The sequence below is a fragment of the Melanotaenia boesemani genome, chromosome 6, assembly GCF_017639745.1.
Source record: "Melanotaenia boesemani isolate fMelBoe1 chromosome 6, fMelBoe1.pri, whole genome shotgun sequence".
NCBI lineage: Eukaryota > Metazoa > Chordata > Actinopteri > Atheriniformes > Melanotaeniidae > Melanotaenia > Melanotaenia boesemani.
Window position 1 is genome coordinate 15,048,925 of NC_055687.1, and position 18,299 is coordinate 15,067,223.

The 18,299-nt window shown below is 38.3% G+C and overlaps 2 protein-coding genes across 7 annotated transcripts in view; both read right to left on the minus strand.

The window, feature by feature from the left end:
• Positions 1 to 155: 155 nt before the first annotated feature.
• On the minus strand, positions 156 to 5,899 carry cd79a (CD79a molecule, immunoglobulin-associated alpha). Its single transcript, XM_041987154.1, has 5 exons — positions 2,554 to 5,899; positions 1,841 to 2,152; positions 1,182 to 1,297; positions 884 to 946; positions 156 to 691 (listed from the first exon to the last, which is right to left on the minus strand). Exons 1-5 carry the CDS (start codon positions 2,591 to 2,593, stop codon positions 566 to 568), a joined length of 657 nt encoding a protein of 218 aa, XP_041843088.1. The 5' UTR covers positions 2,594 to 5,899; the 3' UTR covers positions 156 to 565.
• Positions 5,900 to 6,053: 154 nt separating this feature from the next.
• Positions 6,054 to 18,299, minus strand: part of arhgef1b (Rho guanine nucleotide exchange factor (GEF) 1b) — a 42,005-nt gene continuing 29,759 nt past the window's right edge. For 3 of the 6 annotated variants that reach the window (XM_041987148.1, XM_041987149.1, XM_041987153.1), the window contains 24 exons: positions 18,046 to 18,151; positions 17,746 to 17,818; positions 17,553 to 17,582; positions 16,942 to 17,142; positions 16,320 to 16,458; positions 15,328 to 15,339; positions 14,448 to 14,612; positions 12,977 to 13,167; positions 12,714 to 12,860; positions 12,348 to 12,430; positions 11,964 to 12,089; positions 11,700 to 11,814; positions 10,991 to 11,091; positions 10,740 to 10,814; positions 10,585 to 10,660; positions 9,931 to 10,098; positions 9,755 to 9,842; positions 9,564 to 9,668; positions 9,410 to 9,462; positions 9,192 to 9,314; positions 8,961 to 9,086; positions 8,550 to 8,734; positions 8,020 to 8,124; positions 6,054 to 7,197 (listed from right to left, as the gene is read on the minus strand). In XM_041987148.1, coding sequence (XP_041843082.1) covers positions 8,050 to 8,124; positions 8,550 to 8,734; positions 8,961 to 9,086; positions 9,192 to 9,314; positions 9,410 to 9,462; positions 9,564 to 9,668; positions 9,755 to 9,842; positions 9,931 to 10,098; positions 10,585 to 10,660; positions 10,740 to 10,814; positions 10,991 to 11,091; positions 11,700 to 11,814; positions 11,964 to 12,089; positions 12,348 to 12,430; positions 12,714 to 12,860; positions 12,977 to 13,167; positions 14,448 to 14,612; positions 15,328 to 15,339; positions 16,320 to 16,458; positions 16,942 to 17,142; positions 17,553 to 17,582; positions 17,746 to 17,818; positions 18,046 to 18,151 — 2,563 coding nt within the window. In that variant the 3' untranslated portion in view covers positions 6,054 to 7,197; positions 8,020 to 8,049. The remainder of the gene's footprint in view (positions 7,198 to 8,019; positions 8,125 to 8,549; positions 8,735 to 8,960; positions 9,087 to 9,191; positions 9,315 to 9,409; positions 9,463 to 9,563; positions 9,669 to 9,754; positions 9,843 to 9,930; positions 10,099 to 10,584; positions 10,661 to 10,739; positions 10,815 to 10,990; positions 11,092 to 11,699; positions 11,815 to 11,963; positions 12,090 to 12,347; positions 12,431 to 12,713; positions 12,861 to 12,976; positions 13,168 to 14,447; positions 14,613 to 15,327; positions 15,340 to 16,319; positions 16,459 to 16,941; positions 17,143 to 17,552; positions 17,583 to 17,745; positions 17,819 to 18,045; positions 18,152 to 18,299) is intronic. The other 3 variants (XM_041987150.1, XM_041987151.1, XM_041987152.1) reach the window with 3 other exon arrangements.

Below are 18,299 nucleotides of genomic sequence, written 5' to 3' on the forward strand. Positions count from 1 at the left end.
CCAATGAACGATCGCGTTGAGATCCGGCAGCCAATCGTAACGTTAATAAACAGTTAAGCGTCCGCCCGGTTGCCCTGTACAAACAACATCAATCTCATTCACAAGGCTGCAGATTAAAGATGAAAAATAATATTCAAATAATATAAAGATGTTTCTGGATTTTATTTACACACCTTTATTCATCAAGCACTCACAAAAATCCAAAAAAGCGAATTTTTTAATGTAAAACGCAAAGAAATTACAGTAAAAGCTGAGGATCATCAACACCACTGTGGAGCTCCTTTAGAATTAAGCCAAATTTATAAACATAGCAGAATTATAAAATGTACCAAACATACTTTAGGTATAAAATACTGGCAATAGCCATTTTAATCAGCTCCTGTTTTAATCCTAAATGAGTTAATCAAGTTAAGCAATGTGATTTCAGATAAAAAAAAAAAAAAAAACTGAAGATGCCAGCTATGTACAAAACCCCAAACAGCAGTGTGTGTTGGAAAGTTTAAATTTCACACCCTTAATCTTTAGCTTTCAAAAGAGACTCGACTCTCTGCCTTTCCACTTGTCTTCATGGTTTCTCCAGCTGGATTTCTTCTGTTTCTTCCATAATAGTTCCCACATCCTGGTACGGACCTTGTGCCTGGGAGCGTTCAATCTGATCATATGTTGAGCGACAGTCATCCAGATTTAGCCCCTGGTGTTCAAGATAAGTACAAGGAAAAAAAGTGAACACACATATCATTAAAACATACATTCATATGAAATTGATTTGTGGTACAGGATAGCATGTGCTTTTTTATGCTTTAAACAAAACGACTTGCACAGCTGTCTTTCATATGGTTGTCAAGACAAGTTTAAGTCAGAGGATGATTAATTTAAACTTCACCTGATAAATGTTTTCCTCTTCCCTCTTTATTTTCTTCATTTCCAGTTCATGCAGGCTCTTTGACTGTGACAAGTAAAACAGAAGCAAGTAAGTTCATGACAGTGTGCAACTTTAAATTAAATGAAGACAAGAAACTAAAAATACAAAAAATATTAATTTTATACAAAGTCAGCTAACCAAAGTAGTATTTTTTTCATAAACCTCAGCTATTTCTGGTATGTTCGTATAATTTGGAATGTTTACTGCTACAGGTCAGTGGTATTTGACAAACTATAGTAAAAGAGTATAATTTTCGGACCTTGAGCAGAAGCATGGAGGACGGTCCCAACACACACAGCAACAATAAGATTCCTTCAACTGTCAGGATTATGTTTTTGGTGCGTTCCCTTAAGTTTATCAGCTTCTCCATTGGCTCTAATCATGCAGAAAGGGTTCAGAAGTTAAAACAATTCCAACAATGGTTATATGAAACAAGTGAACACTCTATTGCAACAACTGCTTAACAGACTTAAAGAGATTTATTACAAGGTTATTTTATATAACTGCTCTCTTTCGTATAAAGAACACAGTCTAGCATACAGTTGATAGTATTGTGTGGCTAGCATAACATGCTTTGAAAACTAATGCAGGTTATCTCACACATAATCCCAGCATTTAGGTGGCTTTACCTTTCCACATCTGCCATCTGCACTTAATGAGATTATCATGCAGGATGCATTTCAGTGTTATCAGTACCATTGCACCATTGCCAAAATTTGATCTGGTTTAAATCCTTATTTTAAGCAAATGACTGTGCAACAGTGTGTAAAGACAACAGTCTCCTGATGTAAAGATAAGCTGAACAGCTACTCTTGGATAGACTGAGGTTAACAGGATTTATGTCTTATGAAGTGTAAGCAGTGCTTAGAGCTTACTTGACTTGATACACACACACATCCTCACACCACTCAAACTTACTGTAAACCTGCATATAGGTGCCAGGTGTGAAGATGTTGTTAGGCAGCTTACACTGGTACAGCCCCGTATCATTCAGCTGGACTGACTTGAAGGTGAGGAAGCCACACGTCGCTCCCTCTGACTTTTTATTCCCTTGATTTAATTGTCCATTGTCTGAGATATTATAAAAGCTGCTAGAAGTATTACGTATGACCCAAATGAAATCCGAAGGCCCATTTTTAAAGCAGCATTCGAGGGAAGCCTCATCAAAAAGTTCCACCCTCAAAAAGGGCCTGTCTGCCTGTAAAATCACCTTATCCTGGGCAGTGCTGCCTGTGAAAGAAGCAAAAATGAATTTTTTTGGTTAATTTTTCTAAAGATTTCATCAAGCATCTATATATAATAAAAGTTTAACCAGTATTTCCAAAGGATACAAGGTGTTGAAAGTTGTAAATGTACTGCATAATCTACCAAAAACAGCTAACATTCAACCCTGATGCATAGCCATCTGTTCTAACAGGAAATCTGGTTCACTGAAGCAGAACTCAAAAAAGGCTGAATCTAAAAATATTTTTCAGAGTATCTATTAACATATAACCATCCCTAACTGATTCTAAAATCAAGAGATAAATGACCACTATTGAACTGACATCTACAATATATGTACTTTATTAATTTGTTACTTTGATCTAAATAAGACAAAAGGAAAAAAAATCCTTTTAAATATGACTCACCTGCCAAGCTGCAGAGCACAAAGAACATTGCTAATCCCATGTTTTTCCTTTTTCTGTATGAATTCAAGAAAAAAGGCTAATAAAGTAATACAACTTTAACTACACACTTTAATGATCCAGTCTTCTCAATTTGTGATCACACACTGGCGTTTTGTCTTTGTCAGGATTCACGCCTGAATGAATCTGAACCGCCCCACATTTACACAAGCATGATATCTGAACATGTATATTAAATCAATCTAGACGGATCATTTTAACACAAAAACTAAGGAAATTTGTGCTAGGTGGATTTTAATCACCTATTAAATGGGAGTCTGTGTTGTATTATAAATTGTTGGAAAGTCTGATAAATCACATTTACAACAAGCTATAAATTGTAAAGATCATGCTTCTGTGGAATGAACAACACACCCCAAAACAAGACAAAATCCTCTGCAATGTTATCTTGTTGCTATTTACTTTTGAGATTTAAGTGCTGCCAGGTGTGTCTCGGTCAAAGAGAACTGGGCACCTGATTGACATCTAATTGATAAGACACATAAGAATGAAATTCTAGAGCAGGGCTATTTAATTTGGTTCCACGAAAGCCAGAGTCCTGCAGGTTTTTAGAGGTTTCCTTGCTCCAATACACCTGACTCATATTGAGTCACTGTGTAGTTTTATTTGAGTCAGGTGTGTTGGGGCAAGGAAACACTGAAAACCTGCAGGACTGCACCCATCGTAGAACCGAACTGAATAGCCCTGTTTAATAGTCAGTGATAAACCCAAATCTCCAGAATGTGGGACTTTACCTTTCCCCTACTGCTGAAGTGATCAACATGACCACACTGGCTGACCTTAAACAAGTTCTGGTTGAGAAGGGTTAGGGAAAATGGGATGCCATCCAGATGTGAAATGCATGAGAAGGTGAAAAGCTGTTTTGGCTGTGAATGGATCCTTCCAAAACTACTTAAATCCCTGACAATGTAAATCAATAAAGTGTTAAGAAAATGGCCAAAATATACCGTTTTGCGTATTACTTTGGGAGAGTGTAATCATCCAATTCGCCAAGCAACTCTAAGCAAGAGTAACTACCAACAGGAGAATATTGCAGGGGAATTTGTCACATTTTTGGGGGCGTGGCACTAAGCACACGTTTAGCTGTGTGGCCAACTCCAGAGAAGCATTATCCTCACAAGTTATAACTTACTGTAAAGGTGAATAATCAGGCTTTTTAGAATATATAACACAGTACCAATTGCTATTGTTAAATATGAGAAATAACCAACACAAATTTCCTTACCCTTTTGCAAAGTTTATATAAATTCTTCACAGGTGGTATGATTTCTTCCTTGAGTACTTTTTATATAATCTAGTTTTTCTTTCCAGATGCACAACAGCTTAACAAACTTAACATAATAATTCAAAAGATAATATGTATTTAACTATAAAATGACAAAACAGATATTTATTTCCCCAGTTTATTAAAAAAAAAGAATTAAAAAACAAAACGTACCACAATATTCCTCATGTATACATCATTTAAGAGCCGCTTACACAATAAAAATCAATACCAAATACACAATATATTTCTTGTAATTGTTTATAGATAGACAAGATGGCAGAGCCCAGTATTACAAGGAGCAGTGTTGTTGCTAAACAGGGCACTGGTTGGCTGAATGGGTTCAAATCACGCTGATGTAATGGAGATGGAAACAAAAGTAGCTGTAGCTTAAGTTTAATCAACATGAAAAATTAAAACAGCTGTCAACCCTGAACCCATCCATTTAGCATCCAGGGATCATCTTTCACTGTTTATTGTACTCAACTCTCACTTTGTGAGGTCAGCCATGAAAGCAACCAAAACTATCATGACTGTGTTTGACTTAAGCCCTTTATGAAGCAAACAGAACAAGGCACCACAATATAAATACACTTTTTTTGTACATATTATATTGAATACATGAAGAAAAAGCATCTGAAAGAAAGAGAGAGAAGTGCCTGCAATGTTCAGCAGCCAGTGAAGAATAAAGCCATCACTGGAACACTGACCACTCTAGTTTGTTATGGTTTAAAACCCCTCACTAAGTTAAACCTATCCCATCGGCATGCTCAATAGCAACAGTTCAGAGTAGAGTGACACTTAAGAAATTTGTTGTTACAATATTTGCATAATTGTTAAATTCATTCATGCATAGACAAGTTACAGACGAGTCAGGTCTCTCTCACCGACAAATGCATAGTACATGATAACAAAAGTTTTTCTGAAACATAGCGGGGGGAAAAAAGAGTAAAGGAACTTCCCCAACCCGTTTAAGTAAATCAAGTGAAATACAGATAAATGTCTGGTAAAACTGTGCGGTAAGAAAAGTTAAGTATGTTATCAAGAGAAATGATCAAGTTATCTGGAGGTACATATGTACATCCTTTCTCTATTTTTATTCCTTCAAGCTGATTTATGTACAATTTCTATGAAAGAAAATCATGATGAAAATGGCAGTAATGTTCCAAAATATATGTATAATTCTAAAAACTGGAAAACTCAACTCAAGCATGCAAGCAACTTAACTGAGTAAGCATACTGAGGTTCAGTAGGTCCAAAAGGCAGAGTCTGTTTTTTTGCCACAGTGATGAGAATGCTTAGTAGGAAGTGATTACACTGGAACGAGACTAGAGTTTTCCTTCCTGCAAAGCCTCTGTTTCCTTTGTAAGCTCATCTGGCTTCATTGTCTTGTTGCAGGTCCCACATGTTCAATTTAGTACCAGAACCTTTAACAGTGCTTGGTCTCAAGTCCTCTGTGCAGGACGGTACAGTACAGCTTGTGGAGGTCACACCAGCTTTTACAAAAACAGTTTTGTTGGTTTACGCCACTGAAATTATGTAAGAAATCAGAGACCTGTAAATTCTGTTGGAGTTTGGTCATAGAGCCTGAGTATTCTACATACTTCATCTTGGTATCTACTCATACATTCATTAATGAACTGAAAACTTAATTTTCATCATTCTTCAATGCGCTTTATCAAATCTCTTCACTTCAAGTTGTTTGAGAGGAGGAAAAGCAGCTAGAAAAGTGCTGGCTGCACTAATGAGTCACCATTCAGCCTTTTGGGACATGTAACTTTAAAGATGAGGCATGCCACCAAGAAAATGACAGCTCCAATGAGGGTACTACAGCGGTTTATGTCTTTGGTCCTGTGTGCACAGCCTCAGTTATGCCATTACTCAGAAATATTACCACATTTATAATTACAATCAACCTTTCAGTAAAATACAAAGCTCAGGTTTGATACAAATATTGCTACGACGGAGGATTCTTTTTTATTTTTTTTTTAAAGTCACTAATAACATAAGCATTTAATGTCATATGATACAATTCATAAGCCCAACAAAGCTTGTTCTTTTGGATCAGGAGTTGTAACTCTTTCTGGGGGAAGTTTACACTGCAGAAACGTTGCTGACACAGTTGCACACTTCTGCAGTACTGGGCTCTTTGTTGGTTGTATAACTGCATGTACATGTCTACATATTATGTCAGCAAAGTTAGCACAAATCCCAATCTCATGTTTTTTTTTTCCCACATTCTCTCACGACTGTCTAGTTAAAGCTATATAAACCAAATCAACAACCTTTATACCCTTCTCATACTTGCACCTCTCTTTTTCTCTCAACCTTGATCTTCATTCCACATCCCAGGTTTTCTCTCTTTAGCCTTGACCGATCTTTGCATGTTTTTTTTTTTTTTGTCCCAGTGTTCTAACATTTGTCACTCAGATGAGGCAACTCACTGACCTAACAAGACTTAGAGGAATAAATAAAAGAAGTACATACAAACAAGTCTCCATTATTAACAGCGTGATTGCCTATAGTGCCACTATTTATAAATGTTTTCATGAGACTTAATAACAGTAAGAACCCTCCAAGCAAACACGTCCTTTTTTAAAAAAAACTCTGTAACACACATACACACACTTCCTTTCTTGCTTCTTTTAAATGAGGACTGCCTACATGAAGCCCTCCTGATCAGAAACTTAATCAGAAAGCTTAAATAATAATTTGAGCAAAAACAGTGTGTTTTCAACTTGTTTTGATTAGAAAAAGTGCATCTCTGTTGTACTTTGGCATAGATTAGCATTAACATTATATGTATCAGCAGTAGTTTTTCAATAAATCCTCTAATGCTACATCAACACTTTCTTATTCACTGTACATTTTAGTTATAATTGGCATTATTGTAAATTATTTTCCATGTCTCTCGTGTGCGTATGTGTGTTACAGCAGAATGAAATCACTACATTTTGTTAGGCAGCAATTCTCTCACAGCAAAATATTGCTTCATTTCTTTTGGCATTCCTCTTCAAAAACAACCTCCCACTAAAAAGTAGGATATCCATCTTTTTGTTTTTCTTTTTTTCTTCATCCAAGCATGCACCCAAACAGACACACACATACACATGCACACACCTCCCATGTTCCACCACTGAACCACTGCACTGTGCTCAAAGCCATTACACTCATCTGGCAGGCAGAAAACTTCCTGCTTGGCTGCAATCAGCTGTCATACAATGAAATTCTGCAGCAAGCGTCCAGGCAAGACATATGAGGGTTTAGTGATTTCCAGGAAAGCCTCTGAAAGTCATTCAGCCAGAACCAGAGCCAGTAAAAACCTAAAGCAGGGAGGGAAAAAACAGAGGAAAAGTGTAAATGTTGGACAGCAGCTTTTAAAGCTAATGAGATAGATAATGAACAAATAAATAACTGGTAATGGGGCATGGGGATGCATGTACCCCTTTTCACTTTACAGGGACAAAAATAAAGACAAAACATGAACAGAGCTGATAAAAAAAACACCTACAAGAAATGACTTACTGACGTTTTTGACCTCAGTTTAACCTCTCAGACAAAAAAAAAATAAAAAAATTAAAACAACAAAAACTGTGCTCAGCTTTATAAATGGAGGTTATTTGACCTACTGGAGTTAGACATAGGCTAACAGTGACACTGAAAACATGTCTCAAATTTTAACATTTTATCTCCAGAGAAAGAATGCTTTATGTAAAAATAATCTGATCTATATTCTATTTCTAAATCACATTTTTGTACTTTATTATGGTTTTTTGTAATTAATCAAATATATATTATTAATGTCAAATTTAATACTGGGCGAGGGTTTTGTTTTTGTTTAGTTTTATATTTTGATGTGGAAAACATAATTTCTCCCCACAGTACTAAAACAAAACCTTTACCTTTGCCAATAAAAATACTATAACCTCCTATGAAACAGGTAAAGTGCTATTTGCTTCTAAGTGTATATTTTTTCCCCATTAAAAACTAAATCTTGTCAGGCTGCCTCTCAGTCTTCTCTGAGCAAGCCCCAACCTTCGTGTAATCTCGATGAATAACACAAGACAAGGCATATAACAGCAGCTAATCAGGTTTGAAAACATGAGAGCTTGAATGAGATTTAATCATTAAGGCTTGTTTCTCACCTAGTGGCCAGCAGGTAGCGTGGTGGCGTTCTACTGGAAGTTACTATCCTCCAGTGAGAACTTAGAAAGGGCTTCCTGCAGCTTGTGGTGCTCCTCTTCTACAGCCTGCAACACACAAAATCAATATCAATATCACCTTAGGAACTGAGAACAAACTCCCTTACAGACATACGCAATTCAGCCTCCTCCTCTTAACAACCTCTTTTTGTCTCTTTCGCTTCTTCCCCGACACATCCCATTGCAAGCGCTGGACATAATAGCCATTTTTAGAGAAGTCCAATTTCACAAGACAATTTTCAGCAAAGCAGTAACAGCAGTGCTGATAGGTTTTCTATTCTTCAGTTTCTTGTTAGTGCCATTTGGCCCTATTTTGTCCACTGTTCACTCCTTACTTAAGTTATCCTCACTGCAATCCCCAGATCTGCGTTTCTATCCACTCCAATCTTTTTTTTTGTCTCGCATCTTTATCTGCTCCTGTCATACAACCTGCTCTCTTCACAACATTCCCATCCATCTCACTCTCTATTCACCTGTAGTCTTTTTAGTTTTTCCTCCAGGCTGTGCAGCCTCCTGCTCACTTCCTCCAACCTCTCCTGGGTCAACACCAGGGGTGCGCTGATGCTTCTGTCCTCATCTTCTTTTGTCTCTGCAGTTTCTTTTTCACAAGTTTTGGTGTCAACATCTCCAGCAGTTTTATCTGTGGGCTGAGCTTCATCTGTGAACAAAGACTCAAATTAACACATCTGCCTACAGTTGTGCTTTTAAGTGGCAAAACATTCAAGCAAAGAAATGTGATGATTAGCACTTGAGCTGTATAAGTGTTTGTCACAAAGTTACCCGTTATTAATACAATAAAGCTGAGCTTTGCATCTAACTCCAAATATAAGTGAATACATGCATCATAAAAAAGAAAATAAACTAAACAAAACACTTAAACTTACCTGTTGACTGAAAGCTGTCCATTTCTTGACTGGGTTTTTCTGATGGCTCAGCTTCATTGTCATCATCAAGCTGTGAATCTTCGGAGAGACTGATGCTGGCGATCAACAGTCTTTTCAGTGACATGACTACGAGAGGAGACATATTCAATGGTTTTATTAGTGCAGGCAAGCTAATATAAAAGGAAAATATTAAAAAATAAATGTAGTATTGAAAGGAAAACCCTGCATTACCTTCATCCAAAGCACCATTGGCCACCTTCTCCTGATTGCTATTGGAGTGGCTGGACAGAAAAACCATCAGCCTGTGCCTGGAATCTGTGGACTTGTCATCCATCAAGCTGTCTTTGTCACGATCTGTAAATGGAGACAGGACTCAGAGTTGGCTTCAGGCATTCAGAAATGTGTAATATGGTAATGAATAATAGACTTAATGTCTATTATGATCTCACCACTGCTGTTTTTCAGAGCTCCATTCTCAGTAGGGCTCAAAGGGGCATTTGGCCTGAAGGAGGGAAAACACAAAGAGAAATTAGATATTTTGAGATCAGTGCATTTTGGCAGGCAAAGAATTTATTTAGTTTTTCTACACACAAAAACACATACAAAGTAGGACTGAAGGGAACTCCTCCACCTCCAGGGGGCAGTGACAGCTTGGGTGATCCACTCTTCTTCAAATCATCCACTGCTGACTTTATTACATCAGTCCAACTTTAAATACAAAGATGAATGAAAATATGCTTCATCTTTTGATTTAAATCAACACAATGAATCCATTGATTCTCTCTGACACTCACGTTTTCATTTCTCCAACAGACTGAGCCACTAATTCGTAGATCTGAGCGCCACTGTCCCAGGTAAATATCACATAAAAAGCCTTTCGATCTGACAGAGACAGAAAAAAACAGTAACTGAAAGTTTTTGTGCCAGTGACAATAGAAGTTAAGCTACTGTAATGTTGTGTACAGCTAACCTGTTGCCACATCACGAAGAAAGACAGAGTCCAGCTTAATAATGGGGCTCAGCATCTGCTTGCCCTCCTGTGCGGCGATAATACTCTTGCTCTGGCATTTTAGAACCATCTTGTCATCCTGCTTCTGTAGGAGCACCAGCATGTCCCCGAGAAGCACACACTGCACGTCTGAGCGACAGGGAGCAGACGAAGTCAGACAGGGGAATGGGATAGCTTAATCAGCTCCACAGATGTTATTCAACATGTTGTTTTTAAAGTTTAGTTATTAAATATGTACATGTCTACAGATGCAAAATGGTATCAATGCCCATAGCCTTTGTTTTAGTCTTGTGATTCATGAGGTTTGCATGACTGATCTGATTTTATATTAAAAGGGGAAGTCAATTTCAGCCAGCTGCAGTGCAGCTGGGCTTTCCTTTCACAGACATCACAATATTCAAATATAAAAAGAGAAATGAAAAAGGAACATGTGCACCACCTTACACCAAAATATACCCTCGCTTTTTGTTTTGTTTGTCTTTTTATTTTTAGAAATAGAAATACATTCATTTTAAATACATTTAGCTAAATTTAACTCTCAAAGTTAACTTTTAAGTCAAGGATTAGCATATTTCTTAGTCTAAAAATGTTGAGCTTTTTCTAGTGTTTATTTACCAATAGCTTTCTCTTTGGTGACTTTCCAGATTAGTGGACCTTCATAAAGCATCTTTTTCTGGGTCAAATCAATGTTCTGGAAAATAAAGAATAAGAATAATGAGAAAATAATGCAACAAAATGATGTGTGCTAAAATGTGTTGTAAGGAAAATACCTTGTATTCTGTATAAAGATCATTACTGGGTTTGAGTCCTGATGTGTCCAATTTACGCTGGTACTCCTTCAAAGTCTGGAAGCAGAGTAAGAGAGTGGAGGGTCAGCCTGGTCTTTGACAGCTCTGCACTGAAGCAGCGGTATTGTAACAAACAGAGACCTTCAGGTGTCTAACAGTGAAGGCACTAGACTCCAGCTGGTGCCCAATTGCTACATAAGAGTTTGTTGAGCAGTGGTTAGTGTGATTTTTACCAACAGGTTCTCCATCACTTTGACCTCTTCATTGACATGGTTGAGGATCTTTCTGCAGCAGTCTGCACTCTGCTGGATGCTCTCCTTTTCTGATAGCTTCTCTGTGGAGAAACAAAAACAAAGAGTTGAGGAAAACACTGCTTTCACAGCAGGGCCCAAACAAGAGACATAAAGCTGCATGATAAGTATAAAGAAAATATTCTGCTTCTTCTCTACTTTATACATCTCAAAGAATAAAATTTAATTTAATGTCTCTGTCAACATTAACACTCAAGATTCAGCCAGTGATCAATGACTCTGTCTTCTACAAAGAATATGAGAGGTTTTCTCCAATACTGAGCAGTATGACAATCTCTGTTTACAAAAGAAAAGTGGATTTTATCTTAGCTGATTTATACTCTGACACAGGTGAGGTTAATATATTTTAACATATTATACCATATGGTGTTTATCAGGGGCCCTACTTGACGTGATTCTAGATTTTAATGTAATAATTACGTAACTTGATATGTTAATTATATAACGTGTCAGCTCATTTCTTCTTATTAATATTTGCCCTTCAGAAAAAAAACTTTTCATTATACACAGTACATCAGTATTAATGATTAGCCGCATTAGTAGTCATGGCATATTATTGGAAGCATAATGACAAAAGTAAGCAGAGGAAAAAGAAAAAAAACATAGAACACACACACACACACACACTCACCAGTGTTTTTTGCAATATTCTCCAGTAGGAGTAGATACTTTGTAAGCCTCTGCATTTCTATTGGAATAATGTCCTTGAGCTGCAGCCTGCGGCACTGAGGTTTACTCTCTGCCTCCTGGGATTGATACAGAGAGAGAGAAAGAGTCAGAATGATATGATGCCACTTTTGTGGCTTCTTGCATCTACTAGTGCATCCACCTATGATGATCTGTTAAACCAGCACAAATGTATTTTTGAGTCGGTCTCTGAGGGCGCGAGTCATACCAGTATAAAAGAGTTGAAGCGTGGCTCCCTCTTCTGCCTGCTCTTGATCTGGTCCAGAGCCCACGACTGGTGGCTGCAGAACCGAGCTGTCAATTTCTGGAACCACTCTCCCTCTGTGCCACCAAACTGAAACACACACACATACACAGTCATCCACTGTGTTAGTCAAATGAAAACTAGAAAAAAAAGAAAAAAGAAAAATTACAAAAGATAAAAATTGAGTGTAAAGACTAATTGTGACCCTTATAGAAGGCTTTCAGCTTTTGTTATGCTTGCAAAATTATAACTTGACACACATATTGCTAAATAACCGATGAACTAGACTGTACAAATCATTTGGACTATTACTGAAAGATACACAGTAAAAGAAAAGAAAAATCTCACTCTGTTGAGTAATGTGGTGCTGATGGATTTTACTATGAAGTTGTCATCCAAACGCAGTTTCTTCAGGCTCTCGTAGAAGATATCTAAAATTCAGAACCAGAAACAAAGACCTTCAGCATCAAGTGAGAATGTATTCTTTCCTTCCTCTGTTCCAGGATTGTAACTAGTATTAAACATGACAGATGTAGAAGATCAGAGCAAAACCAGCTTTCACAAAAGTATTAAAAGTTTGCATACACACTGTTACAGAATTCAGTAATGAACATGTAATGAGCTGGTTTCTATACTGTGTTGAGATAAAGTTCTATATTATTTCACCTGACTGTGGAAGAAAAAAAACACCTTAAACCTGCTCTTTGCACTTACAATGCATATCAATGATCTCATCTAGGTTTGGAAAAATGGTCGCTAGTTCAGTGGTGGTCAGGAGCTCCTCCTTCTCTAATGGCTTGGAGAAGACTGTTTGAAGGACACTTAGCATTCGCACATGGGCGTGCTCTGTTGCAAACAACTCTGAAGGGGGAAAAAAGAAGTGAAAAAAAGGTGAAGCGTGAACAACATTAAACATTTCTTACCACTGCAACTTTATTTTATTTTTACACACATTTTCACATCTTTCTTCATCTCACCATTTATGACTTCCTGGCGCTTGATTTCCTTCTTGTTAAGGCTGGACACGGCGTCAGGTGGTGCCAGCTCTCTCCAGTTGGGAGGGTCCTGCTCAAGCTCCAGAAGACGTGGATCCATCTCCTCCAGCTGTGGGGAGGGGCTGGTAGGGGAGTGGCCCGGACCTTCAACAGTTATAACTGGTCCCTCAATACTAAAGCAGCAGAGACAAATTAGTTTAGAATGGTACCCTTATATTTAACCATGTTTTAACTAGGTCGCTACAAAATTATGCAACACATTCGTGTAGAACAAGTGGGATGTTTTGGCTGGGGAACAACAGTAGCTGTGAGAAGCTGGCAGTTTTTCAAAATGAACACAAGGGGTGTTTTATGATCAAAAGCTAGATGCATGATCTTGAAGATAATGTTGTTACTTTCCAAAAAAGTAGAACCGGACATAAATAGCAGGTCATAGTAATACCATTTTGGAAAACCCAGAACAGAAAAAGCCCAATCAATCACATATAGAAGGTTCTGTGCAATACTTTTCTGAGCCAAAGAAACAAATAACTAATGCATGTTTATGTGCCCCAAATTGGTTTCAGCTAAGTGTGACTTATGCCTAACTTAAAACTTTGACTTAATTTCTACTTTTCTAGCAGGGATGGAGCTCAATGTACTTTAAAAAGCATTGTGTTAGTTGTATTCCTGTTTGTGATAGAGAGGAGTGCAACAACGGGAGACTTTTACTAAATTACTAATATGTTTCTAAATAAATCACTTTCAAACAAGTGTCCACTAATGATAAAGATAACAATCACAAATATTTGAATCTGTGGTTGATATACAGAGCACATTGTTTTAAACTGGTGCTGGTGGCAGGGACACTACTGCAGCAAAAATAATTACAATGGGAATACTGCAGATATTGCCTGCTCACACAGCAGGAGGCAGGCATGCTACCAGGCTAAGGCTGTTAACCCAGGGTAAACACTGTTAATGAATTAAAATAAATTGTTGAATAAAGTTGAAGTCCTTCACCACCCTTCCCAGCCTAAGTACTGATACACAGCTAACTGTATGGTCAGGATTTATATTCAACAAACACCTAATCTTTAATAAAGAGCTAGCATTCAATGTTTACCAAATGGTCAATACTGACCTAACTCAAAAATCATTTTCCTTAAAGAGCAAAATGTCTCAGTGGAAATGAGAGAGCTTTTGAGCTGTTTCTCTCTTCTTGGTGGTCACTGTACATTAAAAATAAACCCATCTGCATCTGCCATCTAAAACTGCCAGCTTGAATTCTTTTATACGGGAAGAACACATGTACCCTTTGGAAATACACACAAATACTACAGTATTCAAAAGATTATTTGTCTTCCAAAGGATTCAGACTGAGAATGGCTGTACTGGTTCTGTTTTATCTGTCTGTCCCTGCTGTGCACCTCTCCAGCCAAAGAGGTATTCAGAGGAGCGTGGCCCGTCTTACGGATGGAGGTGCTGGGGTGTGAGCGGGGCAGGTGGTGTTGTAGAGCCTGAAGGAGGCTGGAGGTCCACATCACTACGGGAGCGAGATTGTTTGACCCGAGAAGAGCCACGGCGGCGAGACGAATGCCGATCCACGCGGGCGCTCTCACTGCGCGCCACTTTCCTACTTGAAGGGTGGGAAGGTAGGAGAGGGCGGGGGAGGAGGAAGATGAGGATGACAGAAGATGGGGACAGAATGAAGGGAGAAAAAGGTGCCAGGAAGAACAAAGATGAAAGGAAAAAGGCAGAAGACATGCCAAAAACATTGAAAACAAAACAGAGGAAATGACAGTAAAGGGGTGAGTTGGATGCAGTCAGTTATGATTAAATTGAATTAAATATCAGGGTGAAGAGAATTATGGGAGAGTTCAATCAAAACACTTACATGAAAACAAATCAAGTGACAAGTAAATATGCATGACATAGGACATGCATATGTTGATTAGACAATGAAACATGAAGCATGTTTCATACACTTCAGAAATGGTAGCATCTGAATGACAATCGACAAAAGTATGTAAAGTAGCCATGCTTGCCTCTACACACTGCACTGTACAATAACGTCCAGTTATACAACTTAAATATCCTTCTGTTTAAATACTTCTTCAGTTTCACACAATGTGAATACACTTGAGCTACAAACAATCCATCAGATCTCAACAATCAAGCCAATTCCTACATTGGCAGGTTCGAAATACTTAGCCATATTTGTGTTACATCAGTACAGGAGCACAAGGCTCAATGTAAGGTGTGTATGCATGTGAGTGCTGTTCTCTGTGCCATATGTGATCAGAATAAGGTCTGAAGCATGTCCGTGACTCTGTCAAGGCGCTGACACCCACCTTGTCTTCCGTCTGCAAAAACACGGGACACCAAACTGTTACACACTCCTTTATATGACTAGTGTTAGCCACAGTAACAACCACAACATGCATATGCACACCCCAATATAATATCCTAATGGTACGTTTAAACCACTGTCAGAGCTGCATGCCAGGTACAATGCCAAAGCCCTTGGAACAACATGTAACCGCACATATGGAGGAGACAAGCAAGGCGGAGGACGGGCCCTGACGTGGACACTTTGGAAAGCACATGGAATGAGCAGCTAAAATTCAGATAGCTAAATGTTTTGTTCACTTTTTGCTATTAACTAATAACAAAACCACAGTAACATTAGCAACTTTTTCCCCATTTTAGAACTTTAGACAGAGTTCAGACAAAATATTATAATTTTGACTAAATATCCAAAACTCCTGACAACATATAAAGCTACAGTTTAGATGCAGAACAATTATGAATGGCAGTCTAGAGGAAAATACCACTGCACTACGAACAGGTCCCTGAATAAAATGCAAAATGAAAACTGTACAACAAGACGCTAACAAAATTGCAATGAAGCTTGGATGTATAAATGAGAGGAATCACACAAAAACATAGGAGAGACAGAATGGCAGTGGGAAGAGAGCGTGCGATCGGTTTTAAGGAAGAAAAAGGAGTAAGGGTATAAGGGAGAGGGAAGGCAAGGGGGACCGAGTTCATCTGATGAGCCTCCTCAAAACTGCAGGCTGTTAGCTCGCGAGCAACGGGCAGCATGACAAAAGCTTGCACACAGCAGGGACAGACTGCTGGGGGAGTTTTACCACGCTCCCTCAGCCGGCGCAGTTCAGACATTTCGCTTCCCCCACCCCTTTCCAACTGTCTTTACACAACCCATGCTAAAATATCTAATAGTAATCTAATTACTATCTCTAATCTTCTAAAGCTTATTCTCTTTGAGTCACTACACTGCAGTTCACACTCCTTAGATGATACTCATCTCCATCATTCTTACCTGTCTTTCTCCCCAAGCTCCTCTGTGGGGGCGTCGTTAGATGAGATGGGCTCCCTGATGGTAAGCCCACCTCCCAACCCAACAGGAGACACATCACCCCCATCTGAAGTTGGAGGCTCCAAGCGATTGCTTGAGAGCCCTAATGGAGTACAAAAGTAAATTGGGCAAGTTTTATACCAGAATTATTATGGCTAAGCATGAAATAAATTTAAAGGTTGATACAATAAACACAACAGTACAGTTTTCCACTGGTCCACAAGGGTAGCCCCAAAATTTGTACTTATTGTTACTGTATTTACTCTGTGAGTGTCTAGGAATCCTATTCTACTTCACATATCTTCCTGCTTCAATCATGCTTAATATTTATGATTTTGTTTTGGGTTATGAGATGGTATAGTGGCTCACTTAGTCATAACATTTTTCAACTAAGATAGCTTAACCTTGACCTTTGATCGGACTAGTATGACATCTTCAGAGAATAAATCCCATACAATATTTCCATCAGTCTTATAATGAAGTTTATATTTTGGAAACACTACAATAAAATAACAAAACAAAACAAAACAAAAAGATAATCTGTACCTTTAAACTTGTATTATTTATCAATGTGTTTTTCTTTTACCATCAATATTGGAGGGTTCTGGGCTGATGGTGGTGGTGATGTTATTGCTGGACCCGTCAGTGACCTCTAGCCCAGGCAGAGCGGCTGAGCCTCCGCTGGAACCAGACTTTCTGCTGGTGGGGGCAGGGACTGCAGTTTCGGTCAAGGAGCCTCTGCCAGGTAGAGTGCCTTTACGATCCAGACCCATTTTATCCTTATCAACTGAGGGGGAGAAGGATTATGACCATTTTAACATGACTGAAAGTCAAATAATGTAGCTGTCGAATAGCATGACCCCAAAGCACCTCATTCAGTTAAAAAAAATAAAGAAGAAGAAGAGGACAGAGACAGAGACTGTGAAGGACAGACAATTTTAGTGAGTATGATGCAATCAGGATCTCTGCAGTAGATGACAGGGTTAGTTTAGTATAGGGCTAACATGGAAAATCCTTCAAGTGAGCATCCGCTGGACACCACAACTAATTATTCACACAACTTCCTGGAAACTCAGCTGCCCCACCCGCATCCTCTACCAGATTGATTTGGAACATGCATACATGCTTATGGTTTGATTAGTAGGAATGTGATCAGTCTACAGATGAAAAGGGAGATGGACTCTAAACAAAGAGTACCTTCAGTCTCCAGTTTTATTTTGACATCGGCTGTAACAGGAAAGAAGGGCAAGAAAACATGTTCTCAAAGGTATCAATTTGTCCAGATATTACAAAATATTGTGTCTATATATCACACAGCTATTTCATAAACCTAACAGGTATATTTAGACATTAGTAATATAATGTCAGAGACAAAAAAGTAGAAACATACCGTTGCCTCCAATCCAGTTCGGGATGCCAGGGAACCCCCTGGGCTTGCCCTTTGTAGATTCTTCCTTCTTATACTAAAAAGATTAACACAGGCAGGGATTAAGACAGAAGTCAAATTTAAAGTTAAATCTAAGATAAGCAAAAATACAAGTTGCTACCACACAGAGATTTTGTCAGGACACTGCATTCAGTGTTGAATTGCTTTTTTAATTGGTTTAATTTGATTCTTTACCAGAACAAAGATGCTCTACTTCTGTACTGTTGATGGTTCCTCTCTTCCTTAAAGTGAAGTACTACTTACCTTCTGCCTTCTGAAGAAGCCTCCTTTGGACTTCTTGCTTTCAACTGCCCTGGTTTTAACCCCAAGGTGCTTCATGTAGACAGCTACCGCAGAAAAGATGGATTGGCTAGGAGAAAAGTTAGAAACATCAATAAAAGTACATAGACACTTTCACATATTTTACATTAAAGGGTGCATAAAAGCACAATAACTATTTAATGTGTTTGCATAGTCTTTGTTGTAATGCTAAGTAACATGAAAAAATAAGGGTCAAG